The sequence below is a fragment of the Candoia aspera genome, chromosome 7 (genome assembly GCF_035149785.1).
Source record: "Candoia aspera isolate rCanAsp1 chromosome 7, rCanAsp1.hap2, whole genome shotgun sequence".
In the NCBI taxonomy this organism is placed as follows: domain Eukaryota; kingdom Metazoa; phylum Chordata; class Lepidosauria; order Squamata; family Boidae; genus Candoia; species Candoia aspera.
The window spans coordinates 33,570,014-33,589,361 of record NC_086159.1 but is presented as its reverse complement, the minus strand read 5'-3'; the positions used below and the strand labels follow the sequence as shown (position 1 = coordinate 33,589,361).

The following is a 19,348-nucleotide window of genomic DNA, read 5'->3' as shown; positions in this document are numbered from 1 at the left end:
CCTTCAGGGGTGTTGGATTCCCACCCCCATCACCTGCAGGAAGCATGGCTATATTAGCTTGGGTTAAGGAAGGGTAACCCAATTGAGGGGCAGCATGGGAATGCTGCTCTAGAAGGCAGCACACTCAAGTCTTAGCTAAAACACACAAGAAGATTAGGAAAATCTCCGGGAAAATCTGAACTATGGTTTTCCTAGGAAGCATCAAAAGGAGAGATTGTAGCACAGACTGGTCCCTTTCATCTGTATAATCAGGTGAGATCACCATAAACCAAATTGCTACTTATTTCATTCCAAATTACTATTTATTATGAAATCACACAAATAGCACCCTCAGTTCTTCATGATGGCAGATAATACCAGAGGTGGTAGTAAAGCAATTCATGCCTTGGTCTTCTATTTAAAAAGAATCACTAAGAAGAGTAAAATCCAATTGCATAAAACAACAGTAAGGGGCAATACATTGGCCATGAATAAGGCTTGAAGCCTAAATGCAGTCAGTCATCCCTCACATCCGCCTGTCCCTTAAAAACCAGAAGGAACAAGCAGGTTTCCTCATCAGCAAAATCAGGTGGCTTTAGGCCTAACTTGAGAAGTGGGATTTTAAACATCAGGTTCTTCAGCCAAGAATGCCTTCCATGCTGCAAAGGCTCTTGCTTCATGGCAGGTTGGCAGCAGAACCAGAAAAGATGGACACTTTTTCTACTGGTTATATTATTCCCAGGCAATGTTCAAAGACAAATATGTGAAAAAATAAATTGTCCAGCCGGTGAAGATTTACTGATATGAACATTCAAAGCAGATAGTTATGACAATGGGCAGAAATTGGCTGTAAAAGGATGCTGGCTAAACAGTACTTCCTTTCTATTTTCTCTAGATACTGTCAAAGAAGGGAGGAAGCCTGTGCTTCTGGAAGATATCCCAAGTACTAAAGCCTTCATTGATGGAGCTGAGGTGGCAGTCATTGGATTCTTTCAGGTCTGCTGAGATGCAACAAGATACTGAGAGATTGGTTTTACACAAGGCATACTATTTTTCAGTCCCACAGGAAAGGACTTTCTTCTCATTGCTTTCAAAAAGAATCAAGATTTATCTTTTTTAAATTCAGTCCTTGCTGCTTTAATGTTGCTTTGAAAATAGTTTATTAATGTTCTATATTATTATTTTGCTATGATTTGAATATGTATACTATTTTAGGGACTTGAGAAAAGTGTCACAGAAGTACTTTAAACTAACAAATTTTGCTAATTGAGGAGCTGACTATGGAAAGTTGGAATGGTATAATTAGCATGTTATACAATGCTTTAATGTCAACTGATCCAGGAAAGATTCCTCTGCCTCTTACATATATGCAAGACAAATCCAAGTTCAAAAACATTAAAGCCATATTTTCCAACCTGCTGCCCTCCAGATGTGCTGGGTCAAAAATATCTGGAGGGCACCAGGGTGGGGGAGGGTTGCATTATTGTATCAATGCCAAACTAATCTCAAGGGCACATAATATTTTTGTCTCTTTTCTCAGCATGTTTTCTGAAGGTTGTTTCTCACAGTCAGAGCCAGCTCAGCACATGATAACTTCATGCAGCTGCCAGGGCTACAGGAAGGTTTCCCCTGGAGTCTCCTCAAAGGGCACCAATAAACCCCATCAGTAAACCCTATTAAACATTAATGAGCTACAACCCATAATTTCCATCCATGTTGTTTGGGAATTATGAGAAGTATAGTCCAATTTATCTAAAAGGTATGAAATTAAGGAAGGCCCATGTAAATTCTACTTGCAAGAATGTGTTCAGGTTAGACATTTTTCTACTATGGTTGAAAATGGCAGAAACATGCTATTCTTTCCACAAAGATAGTCCAACACATTTTGCTATTTGAGCGGGAACAGGAACCCTCTTCCCTGCACCAGTCAAAGACACTATATCTGAAGTTGGCTAAATAACATTGACGCCACGGACAAAAAATCTTGGAAATGCTTCTCTCTAAGAGTAAAAATACAACAGCAGTAATAAACAATTTTAAAAGTAAAAAATTGATGGCTTTAACTGTCTGAAGCAGGCTGCTTCAATCTCATTATGGAAGATTACAATAGACTACGAATTTAAAAGACCTTTCTGAGGTTTTGTGTATTTTAAGTGATCTTAAAATGCATCTTCAATGGAGGCTGTGAAAATAAATAGCCACCAGAGGTCAGCACTCTTTCCTTAAATTGTAGCTAAGTTTAAAAGACAGCCAAATTGGAGGAATTTCTTACAGAATTATTAGCTTTCCTTTGGAATTTGTCTTGCTTTCATTGTATGTTGTACTTTTTAAAATTCTGGTTCTCTCCATTTTGCCTTTCCTCTGCATTATCTTATTGCTCCTGCCCTCTTTTTGTTTTTCTGCCTTTTCCTCCCACTGCATCTCTGTAAGAGAATAGCCATGCTACTCAGAAATACTGCAGGGCATCTGTAGCCCTCTATATATTATTGAAGCACCACTCTCAAAACCCTACCATAAAGGTCGCTGGTGAAGACGTTGATGCCCTTTGGTGAGGCTCCAGGGGAAACCCTCCTTAGCCCTGGCAGCTGCATGCAGGTTCTGGGAGTTCTAATTCACCAAAGTCTGGGCAGTCACAGACAGTCCCCTTTGCTGCCATAGGCAAACCTTTCTTAACAGGTACAATCAAGAGCTGGCCTAAAATCACTCTTGTCTAATTATGAAATGGCCCTCTGAAGAACACCAGACTGGGGAAGGCTGTTGTAGGCTGATGAGATATTCTTTCTCTCTTTCCACCTTTCCCTGGGAGCTGTATGGGCAATAGTCAGGGTATCTTGGGTAGGATGCGGGATGCAGGGATGTTACATTTTCATTCATTGTTTCCTTTTTATCTATCTATCATCTCTCTCTCTCTCTCTCTCTCTCTCTCTCTCTCTCTATCTTTGTACCCTAAAATAAATTAAGCCTTGGTAAAGTGTCAATTGTTGTAATTCTGTTTAATTTGCCTCTTGCCCTGGGAGCTTCAGTGCTGAATGATAGTGGCTGATAAACCACTATTTAAATAATGCAGCAAATTAAATTTCTGAAGTGGGACCTGCTCCCTGATGGTAGAATTCCATTGCAAGAAAAGCTCTAACAGAATTTTCATACCTTTTCCTGTTCCCAGAATTTTTCATGGGATAGCTATGAGGGTTAAACTTACAATGTATATGTACACTATAGTGTCCCAAAATCTTTTTCAATTTGTTCACTATTTTTTCAGGATTCAGAAAAAAACGAAGTTTTAAAGTTCTTTACCATGGTAGAAAATATGCCAGATGTACCATTTGGGATCTGCACCAATTCTCAAGTTCTTTCTCATTATAATATCACCAGAAATACCATCTCCCTCTTTCGTATGGTAGGTTTGCAGTTCTGCTTCTCCCTTGAATAATATCCAAATGCTATAGCTGCTAATAGGTATAAACTAGGATTTTTTTTCAGTCATACTTTTGGTATGTAGGAATCTATATGATATTCTAAAGTTGGGTACATATAACAAGCTTAAGTGAGTCAGTGGCAAGGGTAGTGTCTTGTGATTTGCTAACTCAATCAATTTTGGAGTAAGAACAAATCAGTTTTAACCCCAAACTATATTAGGGCAACTCTTGATTTATTTTTCTTCCATGAGAGTCAGTTGTGCTGTATAAATTCAAAAACTCAGTGGACTGTTGAGCATCCTGCTCAGCTAGTCATCAGAGGTGAAGAGATGGAGTTGTGTGAAGAATTGCCAAAACCACAAGATGCTTCATTACAAAACTTGTTGCTATGTCCTGTTAGCCATGCCTCCTCAATATTGATGGGTTGCATTAAGTCAATGGAGAGCCAGCATGATGTAATGGTTATGATGCAGGACTAGGAGTAGGGAAGCCTATGTTCTAGTCCTCCTTTATGCATGGAAGCCAGCTGGATGTCTGTGGGCCAATCAACTCCAAAACAGCATCAGATACTGTAACAAGCCATCTGAAAAATGAAACCTGTTGTGCATCATGCATTGATAAGTTTTGCTGTAAGAACTCAATGACTCAAATACAAAACAAGTAGATCCTACAGTGAAGCACTTAAGAACAACAGTCAACAACATGTCAATGAGGAGTTTCCATTGACAGAATGAAAGTTTGCCAGGACTCTTCTGGCACAGGGACTCATGGGATAAAGGAAGGACTGAACACAGTTGGTTGAACTCTTCATTTACCCAAATGGCAACCATCAACCAGGTTTCCATGACTATGTGCTTGATTGATCCTTGATTGGTCGAAGCATGTTGCATGAATGCAACCCAGGAGTACTTCCAGGTAGAAAGCTCTATGTGCAAACTATCAAAATATTATGTAACTATCCAATATTTTCCTCCTTGTTTGTAGGGAAAAATGGTAAATGATGCAATAGGAAAATGGGAGTGTTACAGCTAAAGGACAACACTGTTTAGTCTGGTGTAAGATACCATAAATGAGGCAAAGAAATTGCCTCATTACACCATCATCTGGATGCAGGCAGAGGTAGAGGTATGAAAGGATGTTTCCAACAGTAATAGGAACAAATTATGAATATTTTGGATAAGAAAGGTACCCAATGGGGATGCTTGAATTTAAAAAAAGAACTTCTCAACGTCAATGGAATATTTTGGAATGGCTTTAATTTAACTCCAACATGAAAAAAAAACAGATCAAATGATATTAATCGATTAGTACCCAGTTTTGTAAACTTGGGTAACTTATACTTTTTTCCAAAATTAAATAATAGCAGCTCTGCTGTGCTTATTCTCTGTAATATACTTGTTCATCACCTTGCTGTTCCAAGATCCATACATCCCCAACTTTACCTTGGTGAACCTGTGTTTAGTTTCAGCCCAGGAGGATTGCACTAACTGCTTGGGTATTATGTTCTTTATGAAAAAAAATTATCTGCTTTATCCAGCTTGGGCCCATGGAACCCAAAATAGTATATGGTACCTTTTTTCCTAAATGCTATCACTTCAGAACTTGAAAAGTAAAATGAAGAGAAATAGCAAGTTTGAATGTAAAGATATCTTAACGGAATGATTGTTTGGTTTATAGTACTAGCATAACATTTATTGCACTAGTATCCTAGCATGCATCTATATTATAAAACATCTCTTTGATATGTTTGGCATGGATTGTCTCTGTATTTGCATAGCTATGTATGTCTAAACATGCAAAAGCATTAAGCAGATCATTTGCTTTTCTATAATCTGAAAAGGGATCAGCTGGCACTGTTGGTGACTGCTGCAAAATGTTTTGTGGTTGAAATGACCCAGGCCTAAAGTGTCCTATTCCAACTGGCTGTTTCTGACTTATCGGAAGTGTCCCAACATCATTCTGACTTTAGTATCAACATTTCAGCCTCCAAATAGACCATTCTGATTATACTGAAATGCTGAAACAGTCCAAATCCAAATACTTCTGGTCGGGTTAGAACAGCCCATCCAGAGTTTTCACTATGAAACTTTTTGCATAGATCTACTTAACAGTGATGAGTATTTATTATCTAATATGATTTATAATGGCATTCCTATATTTGCAAATTTTAGGGCCTTCACCCTATTTTGCGCCTCTATTATGAACCTTGATTTTTTGTTATAACCTTCAGCTTTCTTGCTTTTAGACTCAATGTTAAGTAATAGGGAGTTTAAAATGGATAGAGTGAAATTAAATCATACCTGCAAATTAACTATGGTCAGGAAGATATTTTTTTTCTTTCCTGGAGAGGTGGCTAAGCTAACAATGCCCTTATTTACTTCCGTGCTGAGGTAGAAGAAGGAACAGAGTAGGCGTTATAAACACAGGCCCCACTGATTAAGTTGAACTTGCAATTGACTGATTTGTACAGAAAATCCTTTAGGTTGCTTTGAGTAGAGCTACTGGTAGCAACTTCCTTGGCCATTTAGTATGCTGTCTGTATAAGTGCTGTTTTTATCATCTTAAACTATCATAGAATATGTCAGCTTGATCAAAAACAGTCCATTCCCATTATACATCTGATTAATACTTCTGTTGACAGTCAGCATGCTATAGTGGCTAAGGTGCTGGAATGGAGTGGGGAAACCCAAATTGTACTTCTGTCAGACAAGGAAGCCAGCTGGGTGACCTTGAGCCAGTCACTTTCTCTCAGGAAGAAGGCAGTGGCAAACCACTTCCAAAATTGTTGCTAAGAACACTGCATGGACCTATTCATGTAGGGTAGTTGCCAGGAGTCAGGACTGACTTGAAGGCCCCCTTCCCCCTTCTACTATTGAAAAGGATCTGGTCACCCCAGGTTAGTACAGATAGTCCTCACTTACTGACTGTCTTCTTTAGCAACCAGTTGAAATTACCACTGTGTAAAAAAAAAGCTTTGCGATCAATCCTCACATTTATAATAGTCGCAGCATCCCACGGTCACGTGACCACCATTTGGGCAATTCACAGCTGGTGTGTATTTACGACCATCACAGCACCCTGCAGTCACATGATTGACATTTGTGTGCTTCCCAACTGGCTTGTGACAAGTAGAATTAATGGAGAATGCGGAAGTAAAATCGTAAGTCGCAGTCACATGATGTTTTGCTTAATGACCAAATGGGAAGTGATGTCATAAATCTGCCATGGTCATGTGATTTTCTGCTTCATGACTGGTGCTCAGCGACAGAGTTGCTGGTCCCAATTGTGGTCACTAAATGAGGACTACCCGTATTATGTAGAGATGGAGGGATAAATAACCAACTAACTGGTGTATTGGGCTACATCTTCACAGCTAACATGTTAGCTGGAGATGACAGGAATTGTAGTTATATATCTAGCAGCTATATATCTAGACAGTTATATATGTAGAAAGCACCAGACTGGGCATGGCTGGGTACATTATTAAGTACTTTTGGTGGCTTTCTGTTTAATACCTGAAATTCTTTGGAGTATCATCATCATTATTTCAACTCCAGTAGGGTTGCCCACACTTTTTTTTTGGTCACAGCTCCTGACTATATTTGAAACAGAAATTACACAGGTTAAATCTTTTCTAGACCTATAGCTCCCCATCAGGAAAAGTTTCCCATGCTGTCTGGGAGCTGTTAGAAGCACAGGAAACGTGACATGGGGCCCTGATTTGGTCGGAGTTTCATTAACTCCTTCTTAGCACATACTTGGAACAGTTTAAAAAGTTTGAAGGATTGATTCTCCTCTAAACAAATAAAAGAACAAGGCGTAGAATTCATAGCTGGACAGGACCTTTTGGTTATAGTTCTAACTGTTATTTTAAAAAGAGGGGAAATATGTGTAAAGTTTAGTGGCAGCTGTTAACCTATTTAGAATGGGATAGTCTCAGTTCCCCAAACTCCCCACTTCCAATATATATGAAGAATAATAATTTGGAGTGTGTTGGGATGACTCACCATTTTTAGCCTTGTATATGTAATTTTAACAGGTGTGCTACAAATGAAATATTTCCATTTAGTCATGTTTTTTTCTCTTCTAAAACACCACAGCTTTATGACATCAGTGGAATTAAACATAATTATTTCAGGTTATCCTGAATACATATCATTGATCCCACCCTTCCTGAACTGGTTATTTATATTGGACAAACTAGTGGATGCAACTGAGATTAATTGATGTTGACAGTGCATTAACACAGAAATATGTATTGCCAGTTATCATAGAAGTCAATTTATATAGAGAGCTTTCTTCTTTGGAATACATTGAGAAGAAATTAAAAGACAGCAGGAAAATGAGATAGGAACTTGGAATACTTAGTTGTCCATAGAAATTTGAATCCACAGAAATGCAAACCAAATGACCACAATAAACCAAGCCCAGCATAATTATTTCAGCTTTCTCTACTCAAAATGGATAGGGAATATGACTAATTATACTCAAAGAATTATTTGGATCATTGTCTGAAGGACTAAGAAAGTTCTCAATTAGTTTATAATACAAGCCTATGTGTATTCACACAGAAATAAATCCCGTTGTGTTTACTGGGGAATATTCTTCAGGGAGTATAGATTTATAGCCTGAAACTAGAAGTGAAAGAAATGGCATTCACTGTACTCCCTCCAATAAACATACTTCATAGTCCTGGCCCTGATTTGAAGCCTGATTGTTTTTATGAGACAAGCTTCATGCACTGTGATGGAATACAACAGATATTTTCAAATGTTGTTACATAGATCATGCTTAATGAAAGAAAAAATCTATTCTAGGGATGTGGGGGAAGGTGGTTGTGATAAATGATAAATTCAGGGGGTAGCAGAAAGAGCAGCAAAGCATATATTCCACGTGATTTGTCCTATTCCTCCCAAATCAGGCTGCTGCTCTTAAGTAAAGTGAAGAATGTTGTTCTACCACCTGTGTGGTTAACATGAAGGAGAGGACATCATCTTCTACTTTACCTCAGCAACGTGCCTTGAACCTAACCCAAATCTGAGTAAATGTAATTGAAGTTTTGCCTGCAGTAAAGATTTCCTAAACTATGAAGCTTACAGATTTACCTTTCCTTGTCTATGGCCTGACTGCCTACAAACCTTTCCTTCTTACATAGTTTTCTTGTCCATAGAATGGGTTTCCCCTTCATGTAGTTGCCACATTTGCTGTGATATTGTAGAGCAGTGGGTCTCAACCTCAGCAACTTTAAGATGTATGCACTTTTAATTCTCTACCCTGGTTTTTTAAAAAATATCTAAAGCTCTGAAAAAATGCAGATGTTCAAAACACTGTCTATAGTCCGTTAAAAATAAAAAAGGCTTTGCATCCAAAAAAAGCTGATAGTTTCCCACTATCACTGGGTCTGTGTTAGATCTTGTAAAACGAGCAAGTAAGCTTTTGTTTACTGAGGTTGGCCTTGGATATATTAAGAGGCCTTGAAAGTACCAGAGTTTTGCAGTCAGAAACTAACCACACTACTCCAGGCCTAATCCAATGGCATTGGATGAGTTACCCACCCTCCCCAAATAATTTCCTTAAGAAGGTCTGCCTGAGCATATATGTATATATGTTACCTCTCTGATACAGGAGAGTCTTTATGTAACAGCAAAATATATAAAGCATTGGAATAGGGTTGATCTGTTTTTGCAGAAGTCTGTAGTCCATTCCAACCCCCAGTAAAGGCTTTTTCCACTGACTCTGGTGGTCTCTGAGAGTATCTCAAGGGTTTATGTGTCTGGCTCACACTTGTTTTGTACCAGTTTAACACTCCTTATTTTCCATGGAGTTACTTTTGATTTCTTCCCAAACCAGTGAAAGAAGAATTAACATTAACTGCTGCTATGAGGTTTGAAGGTATATAGTAATAAAAAAGTCAAGGGACTTTCTATAGAAAAAAGACTGGGGCAGGTTATCTCTGGAGAGAAGAACACATTTACTTGGTGGGTATAATAGAATATATAGGTGTGTATTGCCCAGGATTTCTCTCCTCCCTCCCTTTCTCTCTCTCCCTCTTGTACAAAGGTTCAGTTATACTCTAGCCATACATACATCAATAAGGTAATTTAACTGAGCACCCAGTTGCTCCTCTGGGGCTTGCTGTTGAATTTTTGTTGCTTGCCTGTCTGTTAGAGGACTGTCAATAGGATCCAGGAAGATGCAAGCAGGAGATCTATTCCCCAAAGTGGAGTTTTTGGAGTCTGAATATTTTTCCTTGATCTTCTGGAAACATGCCTGTATTTATTGGAGAGGATTCTTGCTTGCACAGTGTTTCCAGGAAATCCATACATGCTTATGCCAGTGTTTATTGGGTCTAGAAGTAATGAAATTAGCAGATGAAAGTTTCAAAAAGCAGAGGTTAGTTTTTAAAAGATCTCATTCCAGAAGTCCCACAAACGCTAAAATAACCCACCTTGTTTTTAGAATCCAGGATAGTTTAATGCAACTGCTAATAGTTCAGAAATTTCTGTTAGCTATTTCTCTAGCTAAACCAAAAAGCAAAAACAGTATTGCTTCAGTTTTCTAGAATAGTCAGTACTATGTTGAGCAAAAGCATAGTATATATGTATGTGGGATGGGAAATGAATGGATCAGAAATTTGTTTGGAGAGAGGCAGAAGTCTAAAAATCTATCTAGAAATCATACTGCTCAGAAGTGGGGAGGTTTGATGCAAATAAAGTTTGGACTTGAAGCATTATATTGGCTATCCTTCCTTGTTGCACTTGCAATGTTTTCTGCAAGTATTTTAAAGAACAGTGGCTGGAGTGCAGTGGTGATAGTAAGATTATTTGCTTTACTTCAGGTGGATAATAAAAGGCAAGATTTGGAAATCCAAGACAGTAACAAAATCGATGTTGTGAAGTTGAGTCGCTTTGTCCGAATCAATGAACTCCGTTGGGTGACTGAGTACAACCCCATGGTAACAAAGGAATTTTCTAAAACCTAACCAGTATATTTGATTGCTGAGTTTATAGTGATTTATATAGGTTTAATTTACTCATATCTTTCTAGGCAAAAGAACTGATATATTAAAACCAGAGTTTTATTGTCAGTTTATCTGTTATCCACCTTTGCCCAAAGTGAATCGCAGTAGCATGTGCTTGGTTCCTGTCCCGTAATGCAGAAGGGCATAGCCTGAGACTCCAGAGCTAGATGTGGCCCTACCAAGCCTTGTACAGGGCTTCCAGAAACCTCAAAAATTAGTGAATTGTAATTTTAAATGTGTCAAAAAGAGAAATAATCCTATTAAGTATATTTAATTGCAATTAAATGAAAACGCAAATTATATTTTCTTTTAGTCCTTGCCCTGATCTCTTCTTTTTGGAATATGACTGGGAAGCAATGCCATTCAAAGGCAAATTGTAGTCTTTGGTCTGGAAAAAGTTGTGCAGCTGTAATGTAAGGTTTATAGTAGATGATTGCATTTCAGCTCTGCATGTGAAGAACGCACTTCTTGCTGAGATTTCTTTTCTGCCCATATTGTGGGTTAATTGGCAGAGCATCATCCATGTCTGACTTGGTGTGCTAAACTTTTCTTGAGTTTCCTACATGCCACCAGTCTTGCCGTCTTTCATGGAAAGAGAAATGGAGCTTTGAAACTGAGGGCCAGACTATTCTGGACCTCCCACAATGAAGAGTCCCAGTGCTCTGAGCTGGAAGGTTCTTCAAGAAGTGCACTCCCTGACCTTTTCTTGTTAATTCTGGAAGCCTCTCACATATTCCTCTTTTTTATGGAAAAGCTGGCAGGGTCTGACACAGAGGTCTTTCTCTTTCTCTCTCTGAGGTTGTGTGAGGCACATGGAGGAGCTGCAGGTCAGCTGCAGGCTCTCCAATCCTCTGTTTGGCTTGTGGGAGCAGCAGCTGCAGTTCAGGAAGTGTGAGGGGGAGAAAGGGGAAAGGAAAAGTCAGATGACAAATTATCTAACGCTGTGCAAGGAGACCACTGGCAGTGCCAGATGACTGGAGGCTGCTCATAGAGGCTTAGTGTATGCTGCTCAGTCATCCCAACCCCAGGTGATGTATGCCTTCTTTTCGTGTTCTCCTCCAAGCTGCTCAACCTCGTGGCTTCCAAACTCAGTTCCAGATGATGTTTTCCAGGTTTCTGCTAGGTTTTTATAAATTATGATTGTAATATTAGGGAGAATACACATATGGTCATTTCAGCATCAGTGCTTTCAAGAAGGTTTGCCTTCACTCCATTCTGACTCAAAAGAGCACACTATGCCATGTAGCAAATTTAATTAAATTCATGATGAAAGCAAACAGTCCATTTATTAAAAATTACTGGAACATAAAATTTGAAATTGTACTTAAACATTTAAATCAATAAGGAACAACAAAGACTGCAACTGAAAAAGATGTGTCATTGAACTCAGTGGAACTTCCATTGAATTGTAAAGTAAGAGTGGGGTGGAAATCTCCAAATGAGTATTGAAAGGTACAACAGCATCAACGATGCCAAATATAAAAACTACCATTAAAATGAATGTTAAAGAAAATTTGCCACTTCTGGTGTGGACTGCAGGAAGCCTTAAGTTGGACAAGGTGATTTAGCCCTTGACTTATTTATTTTATTTATTCCATTTCTATGGCTGCCCATCCTAGACAAACACCAATTTCATGTTTCCTATATTAAAATGCAAAGTGGGAAAGCAGCAAACAATCGTAAAATCAATTAAAACCAAGTATAAACACAATACAAAAATAAATATATAAACAAAAATTATAACCATAGATGGCAATATAACCAGAAAACAGGGCTCTTAACACACTCGGGGCCCCAGGCCCAGGCACACAACCAGGTCTCAAGGCCTTATGAAAGGCCACCAGGGTCAGGGACATCCTGATCTCTGGAGGGAGAATGTTCCAGAGGGCAGGGGCTGCCACAGAGAAGGCAACCCTCCTAGTCCCTGCCAGCCAACGTTCCTTGGCTGACGGGATCTGTAGCATGCCCAACTTTCTGGACTGAACTGGACAGGTAAAAACAACCTTCTCTAATGCCCTTTACCAATGACATGCCTGATGTACAAACATAGGGGGATGTGGGATATAGATTATACAGAGGAAGATGTGCCAACACTAGTCATACTTTCCTCCTCTACGTATGTTTGTTGTTATATAGGTGGAAATGTGAAGAGTACTCTTGGTTTCCTTGAAACCAGCCGATATCTAGGTTCAATAGCTCTACATACATCATCGTGAAATATTATTTACGTCAGCACTGCAAATAGAAATAACTTAAAAAAAACTAAGAGATTTAACAAAATGAAACAAATCAAATGTCAGGCAAATTTCAAAATAGTAACCAATTTTGAGTCTTAGGATATTTCAACCAGTTGTGTTTTTCAAAGATTAGTAGACAAGCTTGGAATGTTTTTGGTGCTGTTATAATAGATGTAGCAGTGGACACAATGCCAACCTAAGCCCTTATCTGCAGCCACCCACCATCTTTATTTTCTCTTTACAGTTACAGGTCCAACCGGAGCATACCAGCTTCCCATGAAAAAAAATATAAATGTGATTTAAAGGACAGTAAAAGTCGTAAACGACTTGTCGGCAACTAACAACAACAACATAAAAATGAAAGAGCAGCTTTGTAGATACCAAAACACATGCTTGTGACTTCCACAATGCTTACCTCTGATACTGAACATCATCTGTGTTTGCTGTTTCTCTAGATCTTTAACTCATTGCATTCTCTTCCAACACCTGACTATAAATTTATCTCATGATTCTGAGGGCTTCTATCTTATTTTGAACATAATAAGGATTTAATGCTTACATTCTCTAATTAACATATTACTTGACTTGTTCTGTTATGCTGACAGACTGCAGTAGGCCTCTTTAATAGTGCTGTTCAGACCCATCTTCTTCTATTCAGTGACAAGACCTCCCCACTGCACACTGAGAGGATTAACAAGTACCGTGAAGCAGCAGTAGCCTTTCAAGGCAAGGTAAGTCTGAAATGTTCCTAGTCAATATCATAATAGATGTTTGGAAGAGGGACTTCAGCTTACATCATGTTTCCAATATTAAAATGCAAAGTGGGAAAGCAGCAATAACAGGAGGATTAAATGTGAGTGGGTGATACCCTATGAAACCCCACTGCTTTCCCGCATCAAATTACCTGCCAAACTCTGTCCTCACTTTCAGTTCTGCTGGATAGATCATTGGAAAACATGCTTGGTTTGACCAGTGCACTGAGATATCTCTTTAGCTAGACTGTGCTGTTTCGTTATCATTAATTAGATAAGCAACTGCCTTAGTTTACAGCTAGAAAAAAATACTCAAGGTTGTTAGTCTGCATATTTCATGTTCAGTGGGAAGCTTTAGACAGAGGAACAAGAAATAAGGTAGAAATATGTGAAAGAAGTTATGAAATACACCAATGAATTGTAGATAGAAAAACATGGCTTTAGAACTAAGGTAGGAGAATGACTTAGATGTGGGCATTCCAGTGCTTGGTGCCCAGACTCTGTCTTTCTGATGACCTTAAATCCCATTCCTTTACATCTCTCTATTACTTTGTAATTAGGGGTGAATCTCTCCTATCCTCCCTTTATTACCAATATTGCACTTGTGGTATTCTAAAAAGAATAAGTTAAATTAAATGTGCAGCTAATATGTGTCATTGATTACAGCACATTATCAAAGGGTATTTTCTTTTAATAATCAAGTTTACCTGGTACTGCAATATGGAAATGTAATGGTATGTGGGAATGACTGGGGGGGGGTGAGTGGGGGAGAGATGCTGCCTAGGGAATGATCAGATAAGAGAGGGTAGAGCCTGCAGCTACATAATGGACAGAGAAAGAAACTCAGAAGGGACCCTCCCTAACTTATCAGGCCATAAAAGAGATGGAGGGACATTTGTACTTTCAAACTTGCAGGATTCTGTTAATGTAGCCTTGCAATAAAGTAGAATTAGTTCATCTGGTCATGTTTCCTGTCTGGTCTACTTGGGAAGGCTGACAGAAATGGAATGAAATTCTTTTATTACAGAACAATCCAAACATAGCCACTCAGAAATATATCCTGCTGAATTCAATGGGATTATTTTCTGAAGGCTCATACATTCCTCCAACCACAGCACGGACATGTCCTGGAAACTGTGTCTATATGGCATGTCCTAATAATGTTGCCCTCAACTCATCCCCAGTCCACAGATGAGGTGGCTTAAAATTGTCCTTAGCTGTTCCAGATTAAAAGTAGTGCTTTCTCCATTTCCCCAGACACATTTTTTTTTTACTGTGGACACAACCTAGAATGTTTCACTGACAATGTGACTGATATCATGGCCAGGGGCTGGGCATGTCCCCCCTCCCCCTGGTTATTGGCACTGCCTTCTATGGTCACTTTGCCTTGGGATGCTGAAGAAACCAGACACGTCAGATGTTACATAGGCTTCATGCTGTTGAAGGAGCAGTAAGGCTGTATTTAAATAACAGGGTCAAGGGGGAGACTAAGAGACCTGTGTTGCACAAAAAGGTAGTTTGGTCCAGGAAACAGCTGAGTTCTGCATGCTGTGTTTTGCTGCTTCTGTGTTCAGCAAGTGCACGACAGGTTTTCTGCTGCTTCTGTTGACAAGGGGATTCATGGGGGTGTACTTTCTACTGTTTTTATTACTTTAGGGGTAGCATCATTTTGCCTATTCCAACAGCTATTTCTATGCCTGCTTGCTGCCAGCACCACCATTCCCTTGCAGCACTAATCAAGGACAATGCTTGTTCATTATTGATCTCATCCTGTACCTTTCCTCCACATCTTTCAGCCCAACTGACAAGTCACTTGCAGCCCTTTCTCTACAACTGTGACCTGTCATTTGGTCTATTTCTGATCTTGGGTTCAATAATCAATAGACACCATGTTCAGAATTAGCCAACTGATGGGTCACAGACATGGAGCACCTCTGCACCTGCAAACTATTAGTTGGGCAACTTGATAGTGGGCTAAACCTGCTGTTCATAGCACTCATCAACACTCACCTGTCCCTCTCCTACTACATGGTAAGGAGAGCCTTTGGTGGTTGGTTTTCCTGCTGGTAGATAACAAAGCCAAGGAAATCTACCAATCACTTTCTTTACCTTGTCCAGCATTAAATATCTGCAGGCTAAGCCATTAGCCAGTCTGTTTGTGGCAGAATAGGATTTGACAACAAGAGCAGTAAAAGTAGGCCAGTTGAATCATGAACTGGAGGAAAACAGTGTTCCAAGTGAGTATGCATATGACTGTGACTTTACAGAATTTGGAAGGTCTTTCGCTGAACAGCATAGTACAATTCACCAAATGTGAGCCCATATATGTTTTTGGATTAGATTGCATAAAATAGCAACAATATACATTTTGATGCATACAGGAATGTAAAGCTTATTAAAACAGGGAATATTGGTAGGATAATATTACTGATCCAAATATTCCAGATTCCCATGGTGAAATCTGGCTTTTTTCAGTTGTGGAATTTAGTGTACAATACTACACATGATTAAGTATAAATAAAATTAATCAATAAACTTGCAACAAGTTAACACTTCTTTGAACAAATTTAGAAGACTTAGAGGTTGGGTTCAGAAAACAACTCTGTCCAAATATTATTGTCCTTTGATCCCTCATTTTTATAAATATGTCATCATATTTATTTGCTCCATGAATGATTTTTTAAAAAAATTATGTTTTTGTTCTTCTTTCTTTGTAGGTTCTTTTTATCCTGGTGGACATCAATGCCAAGGGTAATGATCAGGTTCTGTCTTATTTTCACTTAAAGAAGTCCCAGCTGCCTGCACTGGCTGCCTACTACACTGCAGATGAAGAGCAGGATGTGCTGCCTCTGGATGAAGTCTCTCTGGAGAGAATAAAGGATTTTTGTAATGCCTTCTTGGAGAGAAAGGAAGGAGTGAGTGTACAGGATGACTTTTTGCATACATGATTCCTTGACTGGCCAACAGCTTGCTGTTCCCTTAACATCATCCTGGAAATTTGGTGCTAGCTTTTCTCTCCATATCAATAACATTCCCAGCTTTATGCCTGAGAAAACTGTAGGGTTTCAAAACATTTCTTTCTATCCCTAATCAGCTTTCTCCAACCTAGTGCTCTCTAAATGTATTGGCTTTCAACTTTCAGCTGGCCTAAGTAGTATATCTTGTGCAGTTTATTTTTTTCAGTGTTAAGTATTCTGCCTTTCCACTGCTGAGATCTTACTCATCAATTTCCCCACCTTCCTAGAAAGGCTGATATTTTTCTTTTAAAGTGTACATTGCAAACATAATGTAATTTATTTATCATACAGAAGAAATCATTTGGATGTTCTGCTCCTGTTGTGACAGCAGTCCTCTCCAAATAGTTGATCTATATTTTTCCTGAAAGTTAGTCCAAAACCTCAATTCATACTCCAGAGATTAGATGCAAGATCCTCATCCTCAGAAAAATGTTCATGTGAAATGCTGTCTCATTTAGCTAATGTCTTACCAAACAAATAACTGTTTTCTCCTTTTGAAAAGCTGTGCGGTCCCATAAAATTTAGAGATTTTCTATTAACCCTTAAACCTGAAATTCTAGGATCAGAGTATATAATGCAAATTAGGCAGGCGTGAATGATTATATTCAGCATCTCATGTTTTCTCTTTTGATTGCACAATTTGTTTTTGCAACCTCTGGAAATGTTGGTTCTGTGTTTTATGTTTATTTAAGTATTTCCAGGGATTGGAAAAAGGAAGCTTTAGACTCATGGAGAACTAGGGAACTGTGGTAAAATTTGTGTGTACAGATACTTCAGACCATGGAGGAGGTTTGGGAGTTAATAGGCAAAATTGGCTCACTTCTTTGACAGAGGCAATCTTAAGAATTAATTATAAGCCCCACTGGTGTTGTTAAAGAAGAAGATCCATTCTTGCATTATAAATAATCAGAAATACCATATAAATATTGTCAAAAGCCCTTATGCCCTCTGTTTCCCAAATTACCAGGTTGCCTGGCTTACCGTTGTCTCCCACCAAGGAATTCTACATTTTGTTAGAGGCAAAATACATCTATTGCACATCAGCTATATTACAATGGCTCTATTATAAACAACAGGAACACTTAGGAGCACATCTGCTTTAAGGAAAACGTCTTAGGCTTAAAGCTTTTGTGAAATACTGTACTTAGGCTTTGAGCAATAATTAGCACCCTCTTTTCAAACCTGCTTTTGTAGCCATGGCAGTTGATTCATGACCACCAGTACTTCAGCACATCAGATGCCATGTGTCATAGGAGTGCTGCCATTGTACAGATTCTTAGGCTAAGACTGTTAGCCAAAAAGGGGAACAATCTGCTAATTAAGCATCTTAGGACCTTTCTCTGCTATTGCATAAAAGTGTTCTCCACCAAATTTTGAGTTGTCAGAAAATAATATTGGTATGCAATCTGCAGTCCCTATTGCCAGAGTCTTTCCATCTCTAGCTCCCTGCTGTTATCCTAATTTTTTATGTAACACTTCTGATATGCAAATTAACTGGTTTAATCCTCTGGCTCTGTTGTCCTCCCTCTTTACATGTCACCAGCCAGCAAGACCCACCAATCAGAAGGAATGGGGAGGGTCTGACTTCAAGGCTCCATCTTCTCTAGGCTGCCTTGTGTGTCACTATTTTTACTAATGATTCTTTGTAGGTTGTTGGGGTTTTTTTTCTTTGAGATTGCACATGCCAGTATATCTACCTCCTTAATAACAGAATGGCAGCTGAAGAAGCTCATACCCACTACTGGTCACCTGAATACACTTCTTCTTGAATGGGTGGCAAAACATACCAGATTTTACACACCTGCCATCTGTTGTTAAATGTTGTTGAAATAAGTGGGGAAAACTACCTTAATACCAGAACACTTAAAGACAATATGGGCTCACTCAGAGGCTGGGAATGAAATGAGAACAACATCATGAGAACATTATCAAGGAATAATGGTGCCATGGTTAAGTACTAGGAGGGCACATGCATATTTCTAGCATTTGTCTATTTAAGGTTAAGAGGATTTAAACTTAATTTTAGTTTTAGTATTATGTTTTTGAGTCTTGAAGAAGAGAAAGTTCCCATGAAAGGCATAGGTTCATTTCATAAGGAGAATTAAACTTGAAAAAAATCCACTTTTTAAAATATTAGAATTGAGCTTCAATATCCCATTTATGTATTACCCAAGGAATGAGGAAGCTGCTTTGTTCCTGAGTGAGACCACTGGTCCAGCAAATGAAGGATTGTGCATAGAGTTCTCCATGTATTTAAAGATGAGTCTTTCCCAGTCCTACCTGGCGATGGTAGGTACTGAATCTGGGACTTCTAAATTCAAAAGATATGTTTTGCCATTAAGCTACAGGAAGCTATCAGGATTTCATGTTTATGGTAAGAATGGCTTGCCTTTCAGGATGAAATTTTTCTGATTTCAAATATCAAGTGCAAACATGAATAATAATTTGGAGGAAGAAGAGATTAAGCACCACTAACTCCTCTGTCAAGATCTAATTTTTTTCCCACTAACAAAACCCATGGTTTTTATGTGCTTCACTTTATTGTTTTGTTTCAGAAAAAAAGCCTTAAACCAGAAGACAAACTCTTCAGAGAGGAACTCTGACTTCTGTCCCACTCTACAAAGAAATATGTCAACTGTAATTACTGTAATCACAATAACCTGTAAGAATGTCTCCCCTGTACCAGGTTGCCATATCCTATCAAATTATGGTTCTATTCTGGAACCAATTTCCATACACATGTAGACTGCTTTCTCAAACCATTTGTTCTTCCATTTTGATTCTGGGGATACTACACACTTTTTGCATTATATTCTTGGTGGCTGAATAAATAAAGTTGTGAATTTGGATATTAAACAAAAATCTCATATTCCCAGCATACATACTGAAGGAATGCTCTGAAATATGCAATGGTAGAAGCAGACAA

General features: G+C 38.7%; 1 protein-coding gene across 1 annotated transcript; it reads left to right on the top strand.

Annotated features, from left to right (window-relative positions):
• The first annotated feature begins 10,154 nt into the window (after positions 1 to 10,154).
• Positions 10,155 to 19,131, top strand: ERP27 (endoplasmic reticulum protein 27). The gene is made up of 4 exons (XM_063308926.1): positions 10,155 to 10,350; positions 13,259 to 13,384; positions 16,123 to 16,320; positions 18,978 to 19,131. The coding sequence occupies exons 1-4, from the start codon at positions 10,159 to 10,161 to the stop codon at positions 19,023 to 19,025; spliced, it is 564 nt and encodes a 187-aa protein (XP_063164996.1). The 5' UTR covers positions 10,155 to 10,158; the 3' UTR covers positions 19,026 to 19,131.
• Positions 19,132 to 19,348: the final 217 nt, after the last annotated feature.